We start from the raw sequence: 26,528 nt of genomic DNA on the forward strand, positions 1-26,528 counted from the left end.
CCTATTTAGACACCAAGATTTAGCTAAAAACTTGTTAGTGCATAAAACAAACGAAAATTTATAGTTAAGCTAAAATAAAGTACGAATTGGGTTGCCTCCCAACGAGTGCCTGATTTAACGTTGCGGCACGACGCATGCGATCAAACTTAAGGTTCACTCAACAATTGAGGCACCTTCAAATGAATCACCGATACAACATTGTCCTCATCCATCCCAAGGTAATGTTTCAACCTTTCCCCATTAACTATAAACATGATCGTTCCATCCTCAAATTCAATTTCTACAGCTCCACTTGAGAGTACTTGCACCACTCTAAACGGTCCCGACCATCTAGATTTCAGCTTACCCGTAAATAGTTTCAATCTTGAATTATACAACAACTCGACATCTCCGGGTTTGAAAATCCTTTCTTGAATATGCTTTTCGTGAATGATCTTCATCCTTTCCTTATACAACATGGTTCTTTCAAAGTCATGGTAACAGAACTCATCGAGTTCATGAAGTTCTGTGACTCTACTCATATCAGCGGCCTCCATGTCAAGATTTAATTGCCTTAATGCCCAAAAAGCTTTATGCTCTAGCTCCACCGGTAAGTGACACGGCTTTTCGAACACCAATTTGTATGGTGACATACCAATTGGAGTTTTGAATGCAGTGTGGTAGGCCCATAGTGCATCATCCAATTTTTTCGCCCAATCAGTTCGAGTAGCATTTACAGTTTTGGTCAAAACACTCTTGATTTCTCTGTTTGACACCTCAACCTGACTACTTGTTTGTGGGTGATACGGAGTGGCTTTGCGTATGCCATATTTTTCCAGCAACTTTGCGAAGGCTCGATTGCAGAAGTGAGTTCCTCCATCACTAATGATCGTTCTTGGAGTTCCAAATCGGGTGAAGATATTTTTTCTTAGAAAACCAATAACTCCCTTTGCATCATTTGTTGGGAGTGCTACAGCTTCTACCCATTTCGAGACATAGTCCACTGCTACTAGTATATACTTGTTGTTGTATGAGCTAACAAATGGTCCCATAAAGTCGATTCCACATACATCAAATACTTTTACTTCTTGGATTGGGTTCATGGGAATCTCATGTCGACGGAAAATATTCCCCGTCCTTTGACACTCATCACAACTCTTTACCCAAAAGTGTCCATCTTTAAACAACGTCGGCCAATAGAAGCCCGACTCCAAAACTTTACCAGTTGTCATTACTCCTCCGAAATGACCTCCATAAGGCAAAGCATGACATGCCTATAAAATAGAAGCTTGGTCTATATCGAGAATACATCTCTGAATCATGTTATCAATACAAATCTGAAACAAATATGGTTCATCCCAGAAATACATGCGACAATCACGAAATAACTTTTTTTTCTGCACAAAAGATAATTCATAGGGAACAATACCGCTTGTCAGGTAGTTTGCAATATCGGCATACCATGGCGCTTCCTCAAGTCTCGAGGCTAACAGTTGTTCATTCGGGAAAGTCTCCATGATCTCTTCCACCTCAACCTTCATTTCAGCTCCTTCAACCCTGGACAAATGATCGGCAACTTGGTTTTTTGTTCCTTTTCGGTCATGAATTTCCAAGTTAAACTCTTGCAGCAGTAGAACCCATCGAATCAGGCGCGACTTTGCTTTCTTTTTATCAATTAGGTACTTGCGAGCAGCATGATCAGTATAAACAATTACCTTCGAGCCTATCAAGTAGGACTGAAATTTGTCAAATGCGAACACCACTACTAGCATCTCTTTTTCTGTCGCTGTGTAATTCAGTCGGGCGTTATTCAATGTTCTACTTGCATAATAGATTGGATGCATGATTTTATCTTTTCTCTGTCCAAGTACTGCTCCCACGGCATGGTCACTTGCATCACACATCAGCTCATATGGTTGCTCCCAGTCGAGTGGAACTATGATAGGTGCAGACACTAGCCTCTTCTTCAATCCTTCGAAAGCTACCCTGCGGTCATCAGAAAACACAAAGGGTAATTTTTTTTCAAGCAATTTACACAAAGGGTTAGTTAGCAATCTTGGAAAAATCTTTTATAAACCGCCTTTAATAACCGGCGTGACCAAGGAAACTTCTTATTGCCTTGACGGAAGTGGGTGGTGGAAGATTCTCTATTACATCAATCCCTTACTTGACACTAGGTGTCCCAAGACTATACCTTCATGTACCATAAAATGGCGTTTTCCCAGTTCAGCACCAGATTAGTCTCCATACATCTCCGCAACATTTTTTTTAGATTTCTAAGGCAATCATCAAAAGCATTTCCCACCACTGAGAAATCATCCATGAAAACCTCCATTATATCCTCTACCATATCTGTGAAGATGGCTAGCTTGCACCTTTAGAATTGGGCGGGTGCATTGCATAGGCCAAACGGTATTCTCCGAAAAGCGTAAATGCCATATGGACAGGTGAATAACGTTTTCTCTCTATCCTTCGGGGTAATAGATATCTGGTTGTACCCCGAGTATCCATCCAAGAATCAAAAATGGACCTCCCTGCCAATCTATCTAGCATCTGATCAATAAACGACAAGGGGAAATGATCTTTTCGGGTGGCCTTGTTCAATCTTCTGTAGTCCTTGCAAATTCGCCATCACGTGACTATTCTTGTTGAGATTAATTCATTGTTCTCATTTTGCACAACAGTTATCCCACCTTTCTTTGGCACACACTGAAATGGGCTAACCCAATTGCTATCTGAGATGGGAAAAATAATTCTCGCATCTAACCATTTGATCACTTCCTTCTTTACAACTTCTTTTATGTTAGGGTTAAGCCTTCTTTGATGTTCTCTGGAAGGTTTGTGCCTATATTCCAGTAGAATTTTATGCATGCAGAAGGCCAGACAGATACCCTTAATGTCTGCAATGGTCCAACCAATTGCATTCTTGCACTCTTTCAACACCTGCAAAAGTTGTTCCACCTGCACATCTAACAAACCAGATGAGATAATAACAGGTAAAGTCAAATTAGGTACCAAGAAAGCATACCTGAGGTGAGATGGTAGCAGTTTCAGCTCCAATTGTGGTGGTGCTTCGATCGATTGCTTGGCTGGAGGGGTCTTTCTTTCTTCCGAGTGTAAAGGCTCGAATTCGAGCTCTCTTTTCCAGTACCCTTGCCCTTGAAGAGCCAACACCCATTCTGCCAAGTCCTCACCATTTACTTCTTCAAAGTTCACAAGGCAGGCTATTAGAGGGTCTTTTGCATTAAGTGACTCATCATCTTCCTCCATGATTACATCCACCGTGTCTAACAAAGAGCAATTTGCAAACTCATTGGGTCGCCGCATATACTTTTGCACATTAAATGTTATTTCTTCATTATTCAGCCTCATTTTCAGCTCCCCCATTTCACAATCAATCAGAACTCTCCCTTTGGCTAAGAACGACCTTCCCAAAATTATGGGAATCTCCTCATCAACCTTGCAGTCCAAAATGACAAAATCTGCTGGAAACACAAATTTTCCAACTTGCACAAGTACATCGTCAAGTATACATGATGGCCTTTTTATCATTCGGTCAGCTAGCTGCAGTAACATAGATGTGGGCCTTGCTCTTCCAATGCCTAACTTTTTATAGATAGACAATAGCATCAGATTTATACTTGCTCTCAAATCACACAATGCTTTGGCAACTGCATAGCTACCTATGGTGCATGGAATTATGAAGCTTCCAGGGTCAGATAACTTCTCAGCTATAGGTCTTGACACAACAGCGCTACAAGTCTGTGTCAATATGACAGTTGCCAAGTCTTGGAAGTCGAACTTACGAGACATCAAGTCCTTCATCATTTTTGCATAACCGAACATCTCCCTCAAAGCATCAGCTAGAGGAATGTTTACCTGAATTTACTTCAGCATTTTCATGAATTTTTTGTACTGTTCATCCTTCTGATATTTTGCCAACCTCTGCGGGAAGGGTGCTGGAGGTCGCTTCTTTTCTGTAGCTTTGAGTTAGATCCTGCTCAGGCACTTTTTCTAAAACCTTCTCTTGCATTTTCTCAGTCTCTTCCGCAACCTCCTTTTCCTTGTTTATTTCCTCGTGGGCTGGCTGCACTCTTATTTCTGTTAGCCCAGTTGACTCATCTAACTCAATTGGCACTTACGTGGTCGCATAGCTCCAAGATTGTTGGTATTATTGTACTGTTGTTGTGCTTGTCTATATTGCTAGTTTTGATGCCCCCAATTCTGACCACCTTGTCTCTGGCATAGTTTCCCACATAGTTTATGTTCTCTTGATAATTCTGGTTGTCACTTTCACCACTCCACGAACACATGTATGGTTGTTTAATGCATGGTGTATATAATCCCCCATTGGTCGTGTCAACTATGTGTACCTGCTTCTGGCCTGATACATCAATCTTCTTGGTGAGGATACTCATTTGTGTCATTAGAGTAGCCATATTCTTGGCTATGGAGTTGTTCGGGTCCAATGCTACTGAGTGAATTATAGGGGTGATTGTAGTGTCTCTTGTCATCCAGCCTGAGTTTTGAGCCATTATATCTAGTAGGACTTTACATTATCTAAATGACTTGCTCAAAAATGCTCCACCTGCTGAAGCATCAACATTGGCCTTCAAATTATCCGTCAATCCCATGTAAAACTATTGTCCCAACATCTGATCTGGAATGCCATGATGTGGACACTTGACCAGCATACCTTTGAATCTCTCCCACGTTTCTTGTAATGTTTCACCTGGTTTCTGCCTGAAGCTCAATATCTCATCAACGTGCTTGGCAGTCTTATTGGGTGGGTAGAACTTATTCAAAAACTGCTTGACTAATTCCTCCCAAGTTGTGATGAAATTTATGGGGAGCGAATTAAGCCAAGTTTGGGCTTCTCCGGTCACTGAGAATGGAAACAACATCAGTCTTTCCAGTGTCACATTTGGTTGCCTTTGCGTGATACAAATTGACAGAAAATTTTTCAGATGCTGTTGTGGATCTTCAATGTAAGACCCAGAGAATAGTCTCTTATTTTGCAGCAGATGTAGCATGTTGTTTGTGATTTGAAATGACTCCGCTTGTATCTGAGGGACTGCAATTGCAGTTGCCAAATTTTCAGCAGTGGAATGTGCCCAATCATACAAAGCTACTTCTGGCACAAGAGGTGCCACACCCTGATTATTCAGGTCATTCACATTATTTCGATTGCTTTGATTATCCAAAGCGTCACCCATGTCTAGTTCAATTTGTTCTTTTGGGTGATGATGTTGTTTGTCTTTCTTGTTTGCACGATTTAATGCCTTGAAAGTTTTCTCAAGATCCGGTAATGCTTCAAATAATTCACCAGTTCTTGAAGAGTTTCTAGGCATACACCTATAACACACAAGACCACAAACGTTAGAATTTCAATGTAATGAATAAAAATGGAGAAAATTGAATAAACTAAGAATCCTAACAATTCTTATAGTTGTAATTAGTAACATTGTTGCTTCCCCGGTAACGGCGCCAAAATTTGATCACGCCCAACTATGCCTCCTAAGAGATCTAGCGGTTGTTGCAAATATAATCCGGTTCACAAGTTCGGAGTCGAAACCCACAGGGAAATAACGTGTTAATTACAACTAATAGTTTTGCACGAATTCAAGTAATCAGAAATATTATAAAACAATTTGAGAGTTTACTAACTAAGATCAAAGTAATTAAAAATGCAGTAATTTATAACTAACAAGGCAAATATTGTAGACAAAATTTGAAAAAGTTTAAGGTTATGATTTTTCCTATTGTCGGAATCTTCCCGCTACTTTTTCTATAAATTCGCCTAAATATTTTCTACCGATCGTGAGTACTTAAAGTGTCGTAGCTCTCTCTCATGCAACTACTACAATTTACTAGATGTATTCTCTCGAACTACGCTAGCTGGCACTAATTTACCGCTCACGACGATCGCACCAAGACTTCGTTATCTCTAATCCCGCCTTTAAACCCTCCGTATCGATCTCTCAACTACGTTAGGAGTGGTGTTGTTCAACAACTACCTAAATGTGCACTCTCTCTCTCTCTCTCTCTCTCTCTCTCTCTCTCTCTCTCTCTCTCTCTAGCAATATACATACTAAATAGGCACGGTTAATTGAGAGCTCTTCAATTAACAACAATGAAAATATGGTTGAACAAGTAGAGAAAAATCAAAGGCAAATCTATATTAAACGCAGTAGAGAATCATCCTCCAATAGGTTCCATCAAACCTTAGATTTAAGAGTTTAGCTACTCATAAATACAACAACAATCAACATAATGTTTAAAGACATGAAACTACAAAGTAAAGAGATAAAGGAAGGGAAAACTCGTTTGATTCTTGCTCCACAGTGCTTGGCAGCCTATTTCTTCTCCAAAATCATGTCCAACCCTAGAATAACTCATTTGGGGAGTATTTATATCAATCCCTAGGTCCAATTTAGGGTTTGGGTCTTTTAACCCGCGATTTTTAATTACCGTGCTATAGACCTCGTGAAGCCTGGTCTATAACGCGGTCGACCTGGCTATAGACCTCGCAAAGCCTGGTCTATAGCGCGGTCAACCTAGCTATAGACCTCGCGAAGCCTGGTCTATAGCGCAGTCGACCTGGCTATAGACCTCGCAAAGCCTGGTCTATAGCGCGATCGACCTGGCTATAGACCTCGCAAAGCCTGGTCTATAGCACGGTCAACCTGGCTATAGACCTTGCAAAGCCTTGTCTGTAGCACGATTTGGATACTTGATGCTTTTGTGCTATTTTCTTGTATTTTTGTCCTCTTTTTGTGCAATTTTCATTTGATGATTCCTTCCGATGTTTTTACACATAAAACAACACAGTTTAGCTCAAATATCGCACAATAACTCATTAGACCAACAAAATATAGGGCGAGTAATGTGCTAAAAGTAAAGCATTTTGGCATCACATCAGTAACCAATGGATAACTAATGAGTTTAATTTCTACATTTGTAAAGCCTCAGATTGGGGGTTCCTCAAGTTTGGGAGACTATAAATTCTCCCAAAAGTGATCATATTCATGAATCCATGAATAATATGGTTACCCATATTATCCGTCGGTTAACTCGTATTTTATCCGTATTAAATATGGGTCGGGTCGGATAATTTATCCATTTTTCATTACTCGTTTTCGACCCGAACCATATCCAACCTAACCCGCCCGTTTGCCACTCCTACTTATATATCCCCACTTTTGTTGATATTGGATATCCTAGGACTTAGTAATAAAATTACTAGATTTGACCGAATTGGTAGCTAATAATTTCCCTCCACCCCTGTTACCAGTGATAATAAACGAATATATTTTACTCTTAGTTAAAGATTTTCTATTTGATATCTAGGATCAGGAAAAAAAAACCTTCCTGATCAAGAACATTTTATTATCTTTATATGTTTACTTAGTGCAAATTCGAATCTGACCAATAAATTTCAATACCGAATGCTAAACAACAAAACAAATTAAGTAGATGAAGCAAGGACTCGTGGTGAAAAGGTAGAGTCTCACATGGGGTTCCTGAATGTGCTCTTATGCACTTCAATTTTAGCTATTCTTAAGTCTTAAGCTACTTTATTTATCAGCACCTATTTTCATAAATATATATTTATTTATTTTTTAGCTCGATACACAAAGTATCTCGTATTCACGTGATCGAAAAAAAATAATATCTTTAGGGATTTTATGTAGATAACTTATCCTAATAAACATTAATGAGTACTTCGATAGCTCGAACCTATAATATATACTATATATCATACTACATAAGTTTCATAAATAATATATACTATATATCATACTACTACTTCGATAGTATGATATACTCAATATCATAATACATAAGTTTAAAAGGAAAAAAAATGAAAAGAAAAAAACAAATAAAAAGGAGCTTTTTTCCGTGTAGACCGAGACAAACCACGTGGTGCGAATGGCCGGCTTCGTTGTTGCCTTGCCGTCTCTACATCATCGCCGTCCCCACGACGTTTAGTGTAGTCTTATCCCCTTCACCTTCTCCCACTACTTCAATTTTTATCTTCTAATTAAACAATTCTTGGGCCATTGCCAAGAGACCCTCTTCTATATATGGAGGTATGTTTTACGAGTGTCCCTCTCGGGACATACTTTGACCACTTCGTCACATGCATCTCTCACCTCTCTCTTTTTTACAGGTGGGATCAGGGACGGATTAAGAAAGAGTTCACGTTTGTTTATGTGAAAAAGGAATAAAATAAAGGATCATAAACCCACTCAATATGATCATACTCTTTTTTTGGGCTTGCTTTGAATTTTAATGGGTCTTTACATATATAGTCGACCCAATTCATGATTACTGACCCTAATTACATAGGTTTAAAATTTGATCCCTCGAGTATGTTGTTTGACTTGTTTGACCAAAAAGTATGATTTTTCGCTAAAATATTTAAGTTTGTATAATAATGGGTTAAATCTAGTTAAAAATAATATCTCTAGATGTGAGTTCAGAAAACGTGAGTAACATTAGACAGATCTGGAAATGTGTTGACTATAACATACATTGATTGTTCTGAAAAGTGTGGGTAATAATAGGGGAGAACTAACAATAAATAATATTAAAAGGAAGTATAAGACCATGTAGTCATAAGCGCCTATGTATAATGGCTGGAGGCAAAAGGATGGTAACTCTATTATTAGAAGTGACTTGTGAAACATTCGAGGATGAATGTTCTTAAGTGGGGGAGAATGTAACACCCCGGAAACTTTTGAAGTACTTAAGCGCTATTAAGAAAGTCGATGTGTGCTAATTATATTATTTTGTGTGTAGACAAGGACTATTATATGAATGATATCAATTGATCATGATAAGTCAAGTAGGAAATTACATGATAGAGTAAAGTTCCAAATGAGTACGCACAAGACCTAACTTTCGACGAGTATATATATATATATATATATATATATATATATATATATATATATATATATATATATATATATAAGGAGTTATGTGATGGAAAACATATCAAATGAAAGATCTTCGAGTCTAGTTTCTAACGTTTCAAACCGTTTGTCATTTGGACATTCATACAAGAGGTTATGACCAAATTACCAAAGGCTGGCAGTGAAGTACTGCCATAGCATCCAGATCCGCATCCGAGCTTCGAAGAGGAGTGAACTGGGGACGCGAAGCATCCGAGGTCGTGTTCGAAACCCAGAAATCCGGGCCTATAAATACAAGGTCGGGGAGGAGAGTATTTTGAGTATGGGGGGTTAGGGTTCTTGAGGTGAATGGGCGATTTTGAGCTCAAATCAAGTCCAATAAACTAAAGGTAAGTTGTTAATGATGTTTTGGGTTGATTCTTACTCAATATACATGAGTTCTAACATCATTCTTGCATCCAAATGCTAGACTTCATCATCAAATCCTCAAAAACACTAAAATCACCAAAGTTGTGATTTTTCAAGATTGAACTACTAGAGGAATTTTAATGTTTCAAACTCGTTTATTATGAGTAGTTAGAAGTATTTGAAGCATTTGTTACAAGTTTTAATGGTTGAAAGATTGGATTATAAAACTCTAGTTCATGGCATGAATAGTATTTTTGAGAAAATAAGAGAGAAGATGAGTAGTAATCTTGGCGATGAAATTGATGAATACAATGAACCTATGGAGTTATTTGTTAGCAAAAGTTGGAAGTGATCAACTAAGTAATTACCCAAATTGTATATTTTACAAGTGTTGATTATGGAAGACGATGAATAGTAACTTGATGGCAATAAACAATTGATGTAGTATCATTAATGACTTCGAATGGGTATTAAAATATAAGAATGAAGTTGAATGGTCTAGCATGTAAAACTATTTGGCGATTTGAGTTGTTTGAGGCTTGTAGCCAACTTATGATCTATATATGGATGTTGATCAATATCTTAGGTCATATTTTGATATAATTAGGATATCTAATTGTAGATATCGACTTGTTGGTGATGTTGAGCATTTCAATCAACATTGGAATGATGAAGGAGGATTGAAAGCTTGTGAATGTTAATAAAGCGAAAGCGAGGTAAGTTGATTAAAACTTACTCTTCTTGAGGGACTTTCTCTAAAAGCATGTTTCAAATTAATACTCAAGTTGTTTGCAAATGTGCTTTCATGCTTATGGGGACAAACAAGTACGGATGTCTTCATGTACTAGAATATTATGTTGCATATGTAGTGTCATGCCGTTTTATAAAATTTTATTTTAAATCTTGTTGGCAAAATGACACTCATGGTAAATATTACAAGTTTTTATCAAAACTTACGTATTGACAAGAGTATACATATTTGAGTCCTAAAGATAAATTTTCATGGAAAGTATTTCTTTTGGAAATTGATGAACAGAATAACACTTGTGGTATCTTTTAAAGATTGATATTCTAAAAGCTTTAGCATGTAAAATGTTGTTTATTTAATTTTTGGTCAAATGATTTAGATTTTTCTATAAATGACATGAGTTGATAAAAATAGATCATTTGAAGCTACTATGTTATGTATCTATTTTTGAAGTATCAAATGTTTTGGGAGTTACTTGTATTCACCGAGATTGACTTCAGATATATTGTGTTCGTTGCCATTAAACTATACGTACCAGTATAAGCGTAGATGGCCACTTTGTGGTATAGACTACGACAGAGTGCTCTCCCTCGAGAGAGTACTATTTTGTGTTATTATTAGCATGGCTGAGTCGATTCGTACGACACTACGATGAGACGACCTGAGCAAATAGGGTATATGATACTTGTCGTTAGGTACATAACCTAGTTGTCCTTCTTATGTCGGTGATGGTATAGTACTCCCAGTGAAAGGTAAGGATGATTTTCTTATGTTTAGGCCTAAGGAGCCGAAAGTGATTTCGATTACTTAAAGCAAATGGAATAATTTTGTATGATTTTATCCAAAATCTTGGATTGATGTAAATGTTTTAAAAGTTTATATTGTGGGTTATATTTCACTTTGTTGTTATTTGAAATAACAAGGGTCATGAATTGATAAAATTTTTTATCATTTATATGAAATATTGGTGCATTATTTTTATAAAGTTTGTCCCAAAAACTTAAGTTAGAGAGAGTCTATGACACTTATTGAGTACTGTTGTGGTGTACTCAGTCCTTAAGGGGCCCCTCTAGGGCTCTGCTTACTTTACATATTTCAGGATGATGTATGATACGTGACATGCGGTCAGGCTAGGATGACTCTCTTTCCGAGGTATTATGAAGCACCACTTTTATTTCGTGGTAGCTATCATGTATATTCTAATTTTCTTTTGTTGGAATTACTCCAAGTGTTGGTTCTGTTCTTTGGTATAGAGGCTCCATAGATAGTTGTGTTGGATTATAAAAAAATAGGATTGTGGACATCATGCATGAAGGAATAATTATTTAATTTGATTATATCATTTTTATGAAAAGTTTTATGTATGATTTTGGAAATGAAAAATATGTTGTGACTTGATTTTAAAATGTATAAGATTTTCAATTGGCTTCTGTAATTATACTTGGTCTTGACATATAGGTTGGTTCACTCGGGTCGGGTAGCATGTCGGGTGCCGGTCACGCGGATTTGGGTCGTGACAAGTGTGGAATAATATGAACAAGAATCTTGATGAAAAGGTAGTGTTTGTATCTTTATAAAAGAGAGAATCTTTTTTCAAAAGTCTATTCTTATCAAATGAATGTCACCTGCCTTACATCACTGTCTCTTTTTCTATATATATGAGACATACCCCTAACACATCCTAATATTACAAGTGAAAAGAATATCCACCAGAATATTGTCTTTAATATCCCATTTTGAAAACTAGCCGTTACAACTCTGCAAATGGTGTTCGATCTAGCCCATTGTAGACATCTCAACCACAAACCTCGCTATTTCCTGATCAATCTCGACTGACATATTCCTTAGTGCTATATTACCCTAAATAGTTTAGGGCAGATTTCGACCTATACATGACTCACTTTGACTTGATATTTTGACCGGTCATTTCTGGTTCAATACGTTAAGTCAAGTTAATAAACGAGTCATAATTGACCATGTGTTTAAGGTTGAGCGGATTGAGTGGATTACAAATAAATGGATTAACCTTGCGCCCGTGCTGTCTCTCTTAAATCCTTCCATGAATCTCCCTAATGAAAACCACTTATCCAATCATCATATTAGTTCAAACTGTGTTCTTACTTGCTCAAGATTGAATTGTTTTTGCTCTTATGCCATCTATAAAGTTAATTTAAAAGGCACTCCCCTTTTTGTTGTGTTAAAATGTTAACCTTTTGATTAGACTAATCAGATAAACAAAGAAAGTAGTTGGCGTAATCAACAAAGGTGGTCGCCAAATATGTACTACTATTAGTTAAAAAATCACTATTTAAACTAAAATGTTACTTGTTCATACTAGCAACCATTTGAACTATTGCTGTTCAATTTGACACCTAGCCCCTAATATGCGAAAAATAAAATGAAAGGTATGATTGGATGTGACATAGTTGAAATTTCAACCATCTTATTAAAAAGAGTTTGTCAAATGAAATTTGTGAAAGGAAAAAAGAAAACAAGAAGGAAAGAAACTTCGTGTAAAGGATGCGTCGGAGTCAGCTATCAACTGCCACGTGTCGCTTAGCTTTATGTAAAGTCGACTTGATATTTTCAGACTTTGTTTGGACCAATATAAAACAATTCAACATTAAATAACACGCCCCTCATTCACTCCGTCCTCTTTTAGCTTCCATTTCAAAACAGTAAAAGAAGACTATTCGCCGGCGAAAAAAATGACGAATTACGGCACAATACCGACGTCCTCTTCAGGTCCGGCAAACGTGGAGTACATCTCCAGGGCAAAAGAGCGTATAAAGGAAGGATTAGGTACTCGCCGTCCATGGAAGGAGATGTTCAATTTCCACTCCCTCAATCTTCCATCTGGAGTCAACGATGCAATTTCACGAATTAAAACCAATATCTCCTACTTCCAGATGAACTACGCCATCATAGTGCTCGGAATCGTCTTCTTAAGCCTCCTCTGGCACACGATCTCGCTTATCGTGTTCATAGTTCTGATGGCCATTTGGTTGTTTTTGTATTTTCTCCGTGATGAGCCGTTGGTGATTTTTGGCCGTCTGATTTCTGATCGTGTGGTTCTGATTGTGCTCTCTGTTTTTACTATCGCTATGCTCCTGTTTACTAATGCCACTTCGAATATTTTGATTTCGCTAGCGGTGGCCGTGGTTGTGGTGTTGATTCATGCTTCGATAAGGAAGACTGATGATTTATTCATGGATGAAGAAGCTGCTGGGTTCTTAAGAGCTCCTCCGTCGTCTTAGTTTGCTGTGTTTGTGTGTGAACCAATGTAGTTTCTTTTTCCTTCTTTTTTTCGTTTTTTAATTTATTTATTTCCGGTAACATTTTCGATTGATTGTTGTATTTTTATCACCATAAACTTTGTTTATTCCTCGTTGAATTTCATCATAATTGAATGGTGGTTACCTTGTTGTTAGTGGTGATTTTTTTGTACTTATGCAATGCGTGTTGTGTTTAATTAATTAGTGTCGGCAGAAATAATTTTGGGGACATGGCAAGCGTGTACTTTCGCGATCCTTCTTCGTCCAAATTGGGGCATTATTAATTACGTGTAGCAGCCATAAATTACTACCATTACCTTCCTCGAAAAGAGTCTCATCCAAATTAAACATTCAAAAAGTGTAAAACCGCAAAAATAAGTTTGATGAAGTTGTATTGGTGAAAATATATCTTTAGTCGAAATGGTATTAGAAAAATATTATCGGGACGCTACGTGTCGAAGTAATAAAATTAATCACAAAGGTCGTGGCCGAAGAATCAGCAAAGACTGAAGTCGAGGTTATGTCATCGAGGTCGAGTACCCTTCATAGAGTAATAACAGCTAGTTTCGAGATAGAACATTAAAGAGAATATTCCATTAGATATTCTCTGCATTTGTACTATTAGAGTTTTTAAGAACGGCAAAGGGCCAAACATATCCATGTACTTTCGAAAATAGTCTAAGAATATCTCTCGTTATACTATTGAATTATCTATACCCCTCCCGTAATATTTTGGAACAAAAATACCCTTATTTTGGATGGAGTGCCATGTGGCAGCAACAGATGAAAATGACCCGTTTCTTTTTTTATCCGGTCCGTTTTAAAAAAATCACCACCCAACCCAATTTTCACCCAAGGCTAAATTTAGCATCTTTTGATCTAAAGCAATTATTTTGTAAAAACTAGAAAAAAATGCTTTAAAAAAATATTTTTCGGTTTTATTTTTAAAGCATTTTTTTATGTTTGTAAAAACTGAAAAAAAAAAGGCTTTCCTAAAGCAGTGGATTACAGGTGCATTTGTTTTTAAAAAAACAAAAATATTTTGCAAAATTATTTTTTTTTCAGTTTTTACAAAAGAAAATGCTTTAAAAAAACTGGAAAAAAAAAATTAAAGCATTTTTTTTCCAGTTTTTACAAAAAAAATTGCTTTAGATCAAAAGATGCTAAATTTAGCCTTTGGGTGAAAGTTGGGTCGGGTGGTGGGTTTTTTAAAACGAATCAGGTAAAAAAAAGAAATGAGTCGTTTTCATCTGGTGCTGCCACGTGACACTCCATCCAAAATAAGGGTATATTTATTCCAAAGTATGACGGGAAGGGTATAGATAACCTAATAGTATAATGAGTGGTATTTTTAGACAATTTTTGAAAATACAGAAGTATATTTGGCCCTTTGCCGTTTTAAGAACATGTTCCTTGTAAATAGAAAGAGACATAATGATAGGGGACATGGAATATTCATTTGTAAAATACACTTTGACTTTAAAAGAGAGAATCATATCTTAATGCAAATACACAAAAACAACCTCTTCATTAAGATTCTTGTCCACGCTTTTCCTCTGGATCCGAGAATAACTCATATGTTCAAAGACTTATCCTTCATTTATCATTGTAAGAAGGAACATTCGCTGATTTCATCCTTTATTGGGTGACTCATCAGTCTTATTTACATAAGCGTATTGATGTTCATCAATATTTAATGCTATATTGCTTACTTTGACTTCTTAAATATTGATTGTGTGCCGCCGTTGCTATTGAAAGTATATTTGCCTATCATTTATTGCACTTCCGTGAATTCTATCCTAGGGATATTATTGTTAACTAAGATTAACCCTCATTAATATAAATTTAAATAGTTGAATCAAGATCTATATATTTTTTGGTCAAACAAAAGTTTCTTTATTTTTTTCTTGGAAGTTTTTTCTTATTTTTCACTTTTCTAAGCATGTAGATTTTTTTGGCAATAAAAGTACGTTATTATAGATAAGATATTACGTATTTCAAATACATTGTAATATAATACGGAGTATTTTTAAATAAAAAAAACTAATAAGAAAATAGTATCACAGAAAATATTTATAAATTCATTAACTTTAAAGATCATGTTTTATTCGTACTAAAATGATCATGTAGCTATTTAAATGTTAAGACATGAATCATAATTATCAATAATCTCAAAAATCTTCTCCTTTTTTAAATTTTTTTTATATATCCAATCACACATTGATACGGGGAGAGTAATTAGTAACTTGATAAAAAAAAATAGCTACTGCTAATCTGCTATTGTAACTTTAACACCTGCATCACTTTAATCAGATCAGCACAAACTGAGAAAAAACGGACACGTCAGAATAAGTGAGGATAATTGTAATTCGAAACAGTGATTTCTTACTCATGCGATTATATATTTTCTTTTCTTAAGGATTTCAGACAACATAACATTCTTATTTGTGCGCCGTGCTGAAGGAGTTGTACCTGCTATGAAATGCAGGTGAGTATAGCGTGTTTTACCGTGGTAAAAAAAGAAAAAGAATCTGAAAACTATAGACGATTGAAAATTGCAATTGCCAGTCGAACGCCCTTTCAACCATCTCCTCTACCGAAACCCGCCGCCGCCGCCGCCGCCGTGAAGATGGCTCACCTCCCGGCGTACGATCCTTACTACGTAACAGCACCAGTGTATGGGTATAACAAGGAGCAGAACGATATAAAAACACTGTTCGTATCCGGACTTCCCGACGATGTTAAAGCTCGTGAAATTCACAATCTCTTCCGCCGCCGTCTTGGTTTTGAATCCTGTCAGCTTAAGTACACCGGTCGAGGGGATCAGGTATCCTCTCTCTCTCTCTCTCTCTCTCCTAACTTTCCGCCGAATTTAGATGCTAATATATTACGAAGCTATTAAGTTCTCCGGGAAAGGAATTTTTGGTCCCCTATATGAATAATTGTGGTTAGTTGAAAGCACAATCACCGGTCCGATTGTCTGCATTCAGCGTTAGTGTTCATTCACACTCGGTAACAGACTTGCTTATAAGAAGTTGATTTTTTAAAACTGAAAACAGTAGAATTGGAATTGCAGCTGAAGCAGTTATTCACATGGCGGCGAGTGAAGTTTTATGAAGTTCAGAAACGTTTAGGATTAAATTTTTGAAGTTTTGACAGGTTACTGTTATTACTTAAATTTTGGAGACAGAAAGATTTTTACTTGTTATTAGAAATAATTAAGGGTTTCACTTCCTGAAACTGTACTGATTAGAAATAAAATAGGTACTTGTTATTAGAAATAATCATTCGTCTGCAAAGTATTTGATACGCAATGCAGACAGAAATAGGCAAAGGTCATTTTCACTTTAGCTTCTTCCACATACAAAAGAGACTCTTAGAAGGGGAAAGTAAATAGTTATTTGTTAGTTATTCTGAAGACAACATGATCTATGTCTAAAATTTATTCTCCTCTGAAGCTTTCAGTTTGAAAATGAAGGAATTGGTAGTGAAAGACAAGATGCTTTTTTCATCTATTGTAGTATCCATGCGCCACTCAAAGGTGGAGCTAAGTGGAGGCTAGGGATTTCATTGAATCCCCTTCGCCGTAAAATTATACTGTGCTAATAGGGCAGCAACGAATTAGTTATATATAAGTTGTTGAATTCTCTTGACATAAGGAAAGATTCTAGTGTAATGGTAAAGGATGTTCGGAATTTGCTTGTCATGGTTTTAAATCCAATCGTGGCTGTTCTAGTATTTATTTGAGTCACGTTTTAAATCCAAATGTGATTGTTCTAGTATTTATTTTGAGTCACTTTGCATTCCTGGCTCCGACACTGGCGCCAATCCGTTTAGATTTACAATCCTACTTCTAATCTTCCTCTCCCATTATGCAGGTTGTTGCTTTTGCTACTTTTATAGATCATCCATCAGCAATGGCAGCCATGCATTCCTTGAATGTGAGATATCTAATCTGAGTATGTCTAGTTATGTTCCACATGCTGTTTGGATTTTGGAAATTACATAGAGCTGATTTCAAGACCACCTTATTCCAAGATCTTCTTGTTCCATTCTTCTTGTTTTTCTGTTTAAAAGATGAAGGGTCTCAGAAACATTAAACTTATCCAACTATTCACACCAAGACCCTGGCCTTATTATCTGGATGTGTCAATTCATCTGCAAATAAGTAATTTTGAATTATGAATTGTGGCTGTTGATGATTTAATCTGGTGTAGTTTTGTTGCTCCTCTTCTTCTAATCTAAGCCCACACTGTACATTAAGTGCAAAAGAGAACAAAAAGTTTTCTTTTTTCTGCTAACCTTCTTTTAATTCTAATTTGAGTTTGTTACTACGTGTACAAACTCTCTCTCTCTCTCTCTCTCTCTCTCTCTCTCTCTCTCTCTCTCTCTCTCTCTCTCCCTCTCTCAAAAGCACATATGAGTGGAGGAGGTGGTGGTGGTTTTGTATTACCATACAAGCAGTAGAACTTTGACAAACAATACCAGAGGTCATTCTATGCTTATTTTTGTTATCTTGTAGTCCGTAATACTCATCTTGAACGAAAGCTGTCAAATTAAAATAAAAACTGAAAACATTCTAAACTACATATTTGGTTGTTTTCTTTGCTTTAAAAAATATGGAAATCATTAGACATGAAGACAGCTTTCTGATCGCATATTCATCTAACTTCAATTTAAAAACAGATTAATTATCTGGCTTCTCTAATATTTTTACTTGAATGTAGCCATGACCACAGTAACTAGTTTTGCTGATTCCTAATAAATAGCTACCTATCTTGAGGCTCATTTGGACATTCAACTTTTGCTTTGCTATTAGTTTAGCCATTTTGTATCTTTCTGGTCCTTTACCAATCCCATTTCCAGGGTGTAGAATTTGATCCTCAAACAGGATCGACTTTGCATATTGAACTGGCGAGATCAAACTCTAGAAGAGTACAAGTTCCGGGTATAAATTTATTGCAATTTTTAATAGTTATTAGATATTCGTAAACTCTTTGCATCCCATACCATCGGATATCCAATAAAATGGGAAATTTCTTTTCCAGTTCTTGTTTTCTTATGATTATTGCTTATATTAGCTCATTTTAGACGGTTATTCTCAGGAAAAGGACCTTATGTAGTTATTGACAACAGAACCAAGTCCAAAAATGCCAAAGACACATCAAGCAATGAAGGTACTAGCCTTGATCTTTGCTATATACTTCCAGCGCACACATTATAGTTTGACCAAAAGCAAAACCTTTCTAAGATGCCCAAATACATCTGTATTTCGCACATATGTCCAATTTCTCTCAAGTGAGACTCATAACATGTTACCATTGTTTGCTTATTCAGGTGATACTGAATCAGATGATGCTTCCGAGCCTGACAATCCTGATTCTGGCACAAATGATGATCCTTCGGAAGAGAAAAGGTCAAACATTCTTGATACTCAAACTAAATTTACTTATGAAGGCATGGTTATTTGAGGTCTGTTTCCTTAATGTGTCATGGAAGACTTATTATTCTATATTGTGAAACAGTGAAGAGAAAGTGGTAGAGTCTGACCATGCTTTGGCCGTGAAAAGTGTAAGCCTATATATTACCCTCTATCTGTAGCATGTGTTGTACGTTGGACTGTTACATATGCATTGCAAGCAGAGTAGATAAATCTCTGAAAGTGTGCACTTCAAATTCTGAAAATTGGAATAAATGTAATGCATATAAATCAGTATTCTGTACTTCCAAGCAAAAGTTTCACTATATTTATGCAGCAAGTGCTCTTCAATTAATGCATGGACCAATGTGACTTTTACCGTCTTTGGATTGGACACTATAGGAACAAAGCGAGAAGACAACAGATGGTGCACAACCATGTTCCACTCTGTTTATCGCCAATCTTGGTCCAAATTGCACTGAGGATGAACTGAAGCAAGTTATTTCTCAGTAAGTTCCTGTATAACTCCTGCAAAGGAGGGTGTTCTCTTTCAGTTCTTTCTTGACAACACAGTGTTCATATGGCTAAAAAGTTGGTTCCCTGTACCTAGCTGCAGAATGGCAATATTACACTTGAGACATTTTTCTCTCTCATACGTACCATCTCCTGAAGTAACTTGCTAAAGGCTACCTATAATTGACAGTATATGTTGCTTTTCCTGTCAGGTATCCTGGATTTAACACCCTCAAGGTGCGTGCAAGAGGCGGGATGCCTGTTGCTTTTGCTGATTTTCAGGTACTCCTCTCAGCTTCTCAGTGTGGCTACAGCAAAACTGTAAATTTTCTATCAGGTCAAAGACTTAAAAGTGAAACTAATTTATCTAAATTCACCTCTTTGTAATAGTGTACTCATCTTCTTGGAATTCTAAATCCACCTCTACAGTTATATATTTATATTTTACCTTTTAGGGCATTGACCAAGCAACTAAAGTGCTGAATGCTCTTCAAGGAAGCACATTACCATCTTCTGATCGGGGTGGCATGCACATAGAGTATTCTTCTCAGTCCTGATCATGCTCTGCGTGTATATTCTGAGGTTTACATTCTTGTTGTGCTTTTGCTAATATTTTCCTTCTTTCCTATTCAGGTATGCGAGATCCAAAATGAGAAAGCCCTAGATGCCATCTTATGGTAAACAAGCATTTCAATGGTTACTGACTTAACTGACTGCTCTTTTGGCCTGGACCAGCAGTTGCATGCTTTTTGTATTGGCTTTAAGGGCAGAAGTGCGAATGCAAGATTTTGCAGACTTAACTGCCTTGACATATGTTTATGTGTTGTTGTAGATTTTAGCTATGGGTTATTGAACAGGACCGTTAGTTTTAGTAGCAGTATTCTGAGGTTTCTGATTCGTGCAAAATTACAACAGGGCATAGATTATTCAGTCTTCTTCCCTGATAGTGGGGGTTGAGGGAACTATAGAGTTCTAAACATTTCGAGCATTTTCCTTGTAAGAAATTCACCAATCAATTAATTGTTCTTTCAAGAAACAAATCACATTACTTTGGCATACATGGTTAATATCACCTTTTGGATTGGCAATTGTGGTTGAGTCGGAGTACAATTGTATCTCTTTTGTTATCTTAACAACAGAAGGAACGAAACAATATAAATATGTAGGCAAGCTGGTAACAGAGATTGCGACAACAGATTCTTTTTTTGCCAATGAAAATAGAGCTCTTTTCTTTGAGCTACACGAATAAACAACTTGAGGATCGAGTACGATGACCAGTTTTTCATTAAATCCTAAAATACAAAATATGCGGACAAGCCAGTAAATATAAAACATATACTGCTATTACGCTTACCTTCTATACAAGATATGACAAAAATGCCTGGCTAATAGACCTGATAAACCAGCAAATGTATCTTAATGTCAATATGAAGCAATTTACAGATGGTCCTAATATGCTGTCCTGGATTGATTCCTATCCCAAATATTTGAGGGGCTCCTTTTGTCAAAAGAGAGCTTAGCACTAAAGCCCTCTAATCCATCATTCAACAAAGAACCACTGAACCTTTGGTACTGTTGCAGCGAATCTGACAAAATTCTTCCACTTTGGCTTCCAACTTCATAAGCAGGTGTTGCTGACAGTTTACCAGATTCCACAATGAGGTCGCCTTCAAGTATTCGCAGTACCTTCACCACAACATCCAAAGAAACATGAGAATTCCCCAATATATATGGCAAAGTATCAAAGCGCAAAGATGCAACATGCAACTAGAGTTGGATCCAAGACTTAAACTTGATGAATTCAATCTTAAGGTTCTTGGAACCTAACTTGCTTCACATATGAAATTATGAGTTCAGAATTCCAATCTTTTGAAATTTTAGTGATTTTCCACATCTATATATATGTTGTGTCAAAAATGCTTGTTAAGTTAAACGTGTTGGTTGCATGCTATATCTGCCATTGCATGCATTCATGATTGTGAAAAATGAATACACGAGTTTTGTATCATTACCTGAGACATGCGAGGCCTAGCCTGAGGATCCCGCCGTATGCACAAAGATGCCGCATGCAACATGCAGTATATTTCATGTTCGGAGTAGCAGTTTTCTAGCCGGGGATCTATTAGCTCATCAACCGCACATTCTTCCAATAATGGACGCGCCTAATACAAATTAGTTACAATATCAGCTACATATGAAAGGGGAGGAGGGCGCTTTCCTTTATCTCCAAATATATATTCCTCATGTCAGCACAAAAAATGGCTGCAACTAAGATAACTAAATATATACCCATTCTGTGAGACACTGCTGGCCCTTAGGCCTGGTAAGATCCACCGCCTTGCGTCCTGTAACAAGCTCCACCAGTACCACTCCAAATGAGTAAACATCAGCTTTTTCTGTAATCTGGCCACTTTGGGCATACTCCGGCGCCAAGTACCTACATTCCACAAATTAGCCTATTCGATACTACAACATCAAAATAAACCAGACATTCGAGGCTTACCCAAATGTTCCAATTACTCTCGTTTCGACACCTGTGTCGCCATCAGGTTGCCACCTGGCCAAACCAAAGTCTCCAACCTGGAAAAAGAAAAGGTAAAGAGAAAGGTGAATAAGAAAAAAAATAATTTTTGATCAACCAGGATGTGCAATTGAAATAGTCCAGTAGGTATTGATATTTAGCGACTAATAGTATTAATCAAATCTAATGGAGACTTCATCACAAACTTTTCTATTAAGTAAAAAGGTATACCCATGAGTAATGTGTATCATTAAACTTTTGAGGAGAAAGAGATTTTCATACTAGTGGTTCGAAGTCATGGGTTATGAGAATGTTGTTGGGTCTCATATCTCGGTGGACAATGCAGCCCACTCTGCATTCTTCGTGAAGATAACGTAAACCTCGGGCAGCACCTACAGCAATCTTTTGACGAGCAGACCATTCCAAAGGATCTCTAGTACGACCTGTGAATAGCAGAAAGTGATTTTAAACAATAAAAGACAAAAGAATTAACCTTGAAGACAAATGAACAGACCACCAAAACCTCTTCATAAACTTTTCCCATATAAATTTTATCAAGTGCAAGTTTATATCATATGAGATCAACTTTAGATTCACAAAGCAAAAGGAAAATCTACAAATTTTGAATGCTCTGTACGTCTAAAACAACCCAATGTTAATTTGCAAGGTAATCAAAGTTGGGAAGCGATGCAGATACAAATTCACCTTACGTAATTACAAATTAGTAAAACAAGAAAGTGAGCTAGAAAGGAGATCAAGATCTTAGAATGTCCCTCATTGGAGCTGTCAAGGATAGAAACTAGATAGAGGTCTATTTACTGATTAAAGAAAGTATTATCACACTCATTGGAGCTGTCAAGGATAGAAAGAAAAAAAAACGAGTATCACATACCATATAGATGAGAATCTAAAGATCCATTGCAAATATATTCATATACTAGCAGTCTTCTGCTGTCCTCGATACAGAATCCTATTAGCATTACAACATTTCGGTGCTGAGCACAGCTGAGCACTTCAACTTCCGAGCAAAACTCTTGATCCCCTTGAGAACTTGCCAATTTGTGTTGCTTAACAGCAACAACCTGACCATCCGGAAGGACTCCTCTATGAACAGATCCGTATCCTCCCTCAGCCAAAAAATTGGCTTGTGAAAATCCTCCGGTTGCGAGCTCCAGCTCAGCGTAAGCGAACCACCTAGGAGGTTTTCCAAATACAGGTGCCTTGTGTTGACAAATTGAGCACAAGGGAGGAGGGCCAAGAGGTGCACTTCTAGATAGCGAAACTGCTTCTCTTACATTCCCACTGTAATCCAAATCAGATCTGCAACTCGGGGATCCAAAATCACCTTCATCATCAAGCTTACTAAACTTCCGCAGCAATGCCTTATTTGTGGAATCTTGTGGCCTGTCATGAGTTCTCAACGAGCTCTTCCCTTTGATTTGCGAGAGTTCAGAATGTGAAGTGATCATATCCACCATCCATGGTTGGAACCTTAAACTTGATGACGCAGATAAATTTTCACTCTCACTCTCTGAACTCGATTCATCTACATCTTGATCTTCCTTAGCAGCCAACAAATCTGCTTTCTTTATATCCCTATTTACTTCAGCGATAAAAAATGGTGAAGTTCCAGGATCAGAGCTTGAAACTGATGAAGTACCAGCTTCAGTCATACTGAACATCTCTGGACTACTTGTTGGAGTTACTAGTGGACCTCGAGAGGAATCCAACGAATCCTTTTTGTTCGATTCTTTTCCACATGTTTGAGTTTGCTCAGAAGATAACGTGCCTGACACATCAGGTTCCTTTTTAGGTGAGCCAACTAAATTTAAGCGGAGAACTTTCGGTTGAGATCGCTTCATGACTACAATATTGCACTGCAACTCTTCCATACAGCGTTTCTTCTCGTGTTTGAGATGCCTAGAGAAATTCAAACAATAAGAAGCAAATGTAATAAAGCTTGAAAATATAGCATCACTTAAACAAGGCATCCGACTCTAAAACTTGCAGAAAATTACTTGTCCAAAACGACCCAACTAGCTTGAGTCTTCTTTGCCTCAGCAGCCACAGCTCCATGTGGTGAACCAGAAACAATTTTAATCTTGACATTTATCTGGAGGAGAACAAGAAGAACCATTGTTTAGTACCAAATTTTTTAATGGTGTCTCAACAGTGGAGATGAAGAATTTGTATGCCTTGCCTTGTTGGGATCATAAACATCATGGAGCTGAAGGATCATCTGAGAGCAATAATCTGTTATGTCGGATTTGTGCTCGGAACTACTTCCAGAGTGCAACTTCCAGTGGCCACTGGCACAATCTCCAGCAAACCTAGGGAAACCCCATAACTTCCTACCTAAAAATTATTGCAAAACTCTTAAAAGGTACTTTCCACTAGGTCTTTTTTGGTGATAGCACAGAAACAGCATCAAACGAAAACAACAATACATCAAGTGGACAAAATTAATAAATGGAAAATCCTTTCAAAAAGCAGTGCAGAAAAGAACAAGAAACGGAATTATCATCAATGAACTAATCAGTGTTGCGTAAAGTAATTCCTAGTAGGAAGAGTAAATTTTAAGCTTTGCTGCCTCCCACTCTTAGAATTGCCAGTGAAAGCTAATCTTTGAAAATTTCCAGGAAAAAGAGAATATCTAGGTGTATCCGTAAAAAATTTAATGTTCACACAAACAAAGAATTCCATAATGTCAACGATCAGAGGAGCAGAAACAAATAATAAGCCAAAAAGTTTCTCTCTTACTACAGAAGTAGTAACCAACAATTCAATCACCTATTACAGAAGTAAGCGGCTAGTGCGTCAGTGTGTGCACAATTCCAAGCCAAACTGTGATCATTTTTAGGAACAAAGAAATAGAAAACAGACAACAAAATTACCAGAACTTTGTGAAGGCACAACCACGAGAAGTGTAATGCAATCCCCAGGTTGAACAACATGAGTCAAAGCCCAGACAAGAGCTGTTTTGGGTATTTCCTTAGAAGCCTTAACAGCCACCATCATTTTCTCAGCAGCATCAGAACTCATATCCTGTTTTCCTTTTTTCATCTCCCTACTCATCACAACAACAACAATGCTTCTTTTTTTCCTTTGCCTTTTCAACTTCTGAACTCAAATCAACAGAGACATGACACTATTTCTCTATACCAAGATACCAGATCTTAGAACCCACATGGAATTCATGTCTGCTCCAAACAACAAGAAGAAAACAATATAAGCATTCATTATTGTACTAAACTGACCCACAAAAAAGTTGTGATCTTTATGCATATACACACCAAAATGGCCACTATTCTATCACAGTGTTTCTTCACCCTATAAGCCTTGTCAATTTGTCAAGAAACTTTAGCTAAAAGAAAGAAGATTCACCCTTCTTTTTTTCCAAATTTAGAAGCAAAAATAGCTCAAAAGTGTATAAACACCAAAACTTGAACGCAATGATTTTTCTGCAAAAATACAATGCAAAGGACAGAGATAATGTCCCACAAACACCAAAGCCAAAAGGGTTACCAAATAAGGAGTTCTTTTATAAGCTGCTTTTTCAGATCACAAGAGTCAAAAATTTGTGCTAAAAGCCTCAGCTGAAAGAAATGAGCTGTTTCCCCTGATGAGAAAAACTATTGAAACGCTGACCCCTTTTTTCCCCTTTATGTTTAAAAATGGAATACTGCAAAGCAAGAAAACCGTGGAATTCAGAATCTAATAATGGAATAGGAACAGTACTTGTAACAGTTTTCCTCTGCCACTTCATATCACAAAATGCAAAAGCATCCCAAATGTCCAAAATGCTAAAAGACGACGACCCAAAATCGTTGAAATGACACGAGAGTTGAAGTCTTCAGTGACCTGTAGCTGGTTAAAAAAGTGAAGCCAAAACCCAAAAGCACTCAGATCGTAGAATGAACCTCCCCCAACCTACAAAATTCCAATATCAATACAGAAAAGTCGAGAGCAGTAAATGAACAGTACTTTTACGAATAGTTCATCAATTGATTTTGGGGCTGAAGGATAATGATGTTGAAGATACAATGTGATGGGTCTTAGCTGTCTGTAATGTATACATACATTACATACATATATCTCTATTATTCATTCAATTTTTTGCTCTGCTTTCAACATCAAAAAGCAGCTAAAAAACACAAACATTCTGCCCATTAGCTGAAACTATGTAACAAGAAATTATTGACCTGAGAGAGCTGAATCGGAGAAAACTGACAATGAATGAGAAGGGCTTTTCTCAAAGTTGTCCCACACCCTTAAATCGATAATTTCTGCTAATGAATGAATGAGCTGTGCTTTTCCAATATCAGTGTTTTTCTTTTCAGCAGTGATTCTGTTTAACACTGGCTTTTAGGCTTTAGAAACATTGTTTTTCACACAGAAATATAGATATCAAGAAACGATCAGGTAAAGAAGACAGCTAATATATTACTCTCTCTCTCTCTCTCTCTCTCTCTCTCTGCTAGCTCTTTCTTCTTTTATGTTAAAGTTTTCTCTGCAGATTTTTTACTGTGTCAAACACAATCAATTCAAATATTCAATTGTACTCAGAGATTTTTTTATTCACGCAAATGCCCTCGTTTCTTTCTGAAAATATCGACCTTGACCTTTCTTTCTCGAAGTTTTCTTTTTCCTTTTTTCTTATGATAAATTGAATTGTTTTATTAATAAGTTAAGTGTACTTTATTACTTACATTGATTTCAGAGATGTATAGAGAAAGTAGTAAAT

General features: G+C 36.9%; 4 protein-coding genes and 1 non-coding gene across 7 annotated transcripts; 3 read left to right on the forward strand and 2 right to left on the reverse strand.

The window, feature by feature from the left end:
• Positions 1-1,253: 1,253 nt before the first annotated feature.
• Positions 1,254-11,895, reverse strand: LOC142179774 (uncharacterized). Its single transcript, XM_075250644.1, has 4 exons — positions 11,864-11,895; positions 5,055-5,334; positions 3,008-3,858; positions 1,254-1,965 (listed from the first exon to the last, which is right to left on the reverse strand). The coding sequence occupies exons 1-4, from the start codon at positions 11,893-11,895 to the stop codon at positions 1,254-1,256; spliced, it is 1,875 nt and encodes a 624-aa protein (XP_075106745.1).
• On the forward strand, positions 4,645-4,751 carry LOC142180535 (small nucleolar RNA R71). The gene has a single exon (XR_012709153.1). It is a non-coding gene; the product is annotated as a small nucleolar RNA R71 (small nucleolar RNA).
• A 765-nt stretch (positions 11,896-12,660) lies between the features above and the next one.
• On the forward strand, positions 12,661-13,486 carry LOC107823258 (PRA1 family protein F2-like). The gene has a single exon (XM_016649887.2). The coding sequence runs from the start codon at positions 12,765-12,767 to the stop codon at positions 13,311-13,313; it is 549 nt and encodes a 182-aa protein (XP_016505373.1). The 5' UTR covers positions 12,661-12,764; the 3' UTR covers positions 13,314-13,486.
• A 2,267-nt stretch (positions 13,487-15,753) lies between these two features.
• LOC107823257 (uncharacterized) lies at positions 15,754-20,303 on the forward strand. The gene is made up of 10 exons (XM_016649886.2): positions 15,754-16,158; positions 17,210-17,272; positions 18,198-18,279; positions 18,437-18,508; positions 18,669-18,747; positions 18,857-18,902; positions 19,153-19,259; positions 19,476-19,545; positions 19,719-19,801; positions 19,897-20,303. The coding sequence occupies exons 1-10, from the start codon at positions 15,814-15,816 to the stop codon at positions 19,925-19,927; spliced, it is 978 nt and encodes a 325-aa protein (XP_016505372.1). The 5' UTR covers positions 15,754-15,813; the 3' UTR covers positions 19,928-20,303.
• Positions 20,304-20,447: 144 nt separating this feature from the next.
• Positions 20,448-26,310, reverse strand: LOC107823255 (inactive protein kinase SELMODRAFT_444075). Of its 3 annotated transcripts, none has more exons than XM_016649883.2 (11): positions 25,987-26,310; positions 25,523-25,651; positions 24,679-24,984; positions 23,985-24,139; positions 23,803-23,897; positions 22,677-23,704; positions 22,067-22,227; positions 21,767-21,843; positions 21,553-21,700; positions 21,276-21,425; positions 20,448-20,949 (listed from the first exon to the last, which is right to left on the reverse strand). In XM_016649883.2, the coding sequence occupies exons 3-11, from the start codon at positions 24,857-24,859 to the stop codon at positions 20,713-20,715; spliced, it is 2,232 nt and encodes a 743-aa protein (XP_016505369.2). In that variant the 5' UTR covers positions 24,860-24,984; positions 25,523-25,651; positions 25,987-26,310; the 3' UTR covers positions 20,448-20,712. The 3 variants fall into 3 exon arrangements, with proteins under 3 accessions (XP_016505369.2, XP_016505370.2, XP_016505367.2); XM_016649884.2 differs by having other exon boundaries at positions 25,523-25,645; positions 25,987-26,299; XM_016649881.2 differs by having other exon boundaries at positions 25,523-25,714; positions 25,987-26,298.
• Positions 26,311-26,528: the final 218 nt, after the last annotated feature.

This window comes from Nicotiana tabacum, chromosome 4, assembly GCF_000715075.1.
Source record: "Nicotiana tabacum cultivar K326 chromosome 4, ASM71507v2, whole genome shotgun sequence".
NCBI lineage: Eukaryota > Viridiplantae > Streptophyta > Magnoliopsida > Solanales > Solanaceae > Nicotiana > Nicotiana tabacum.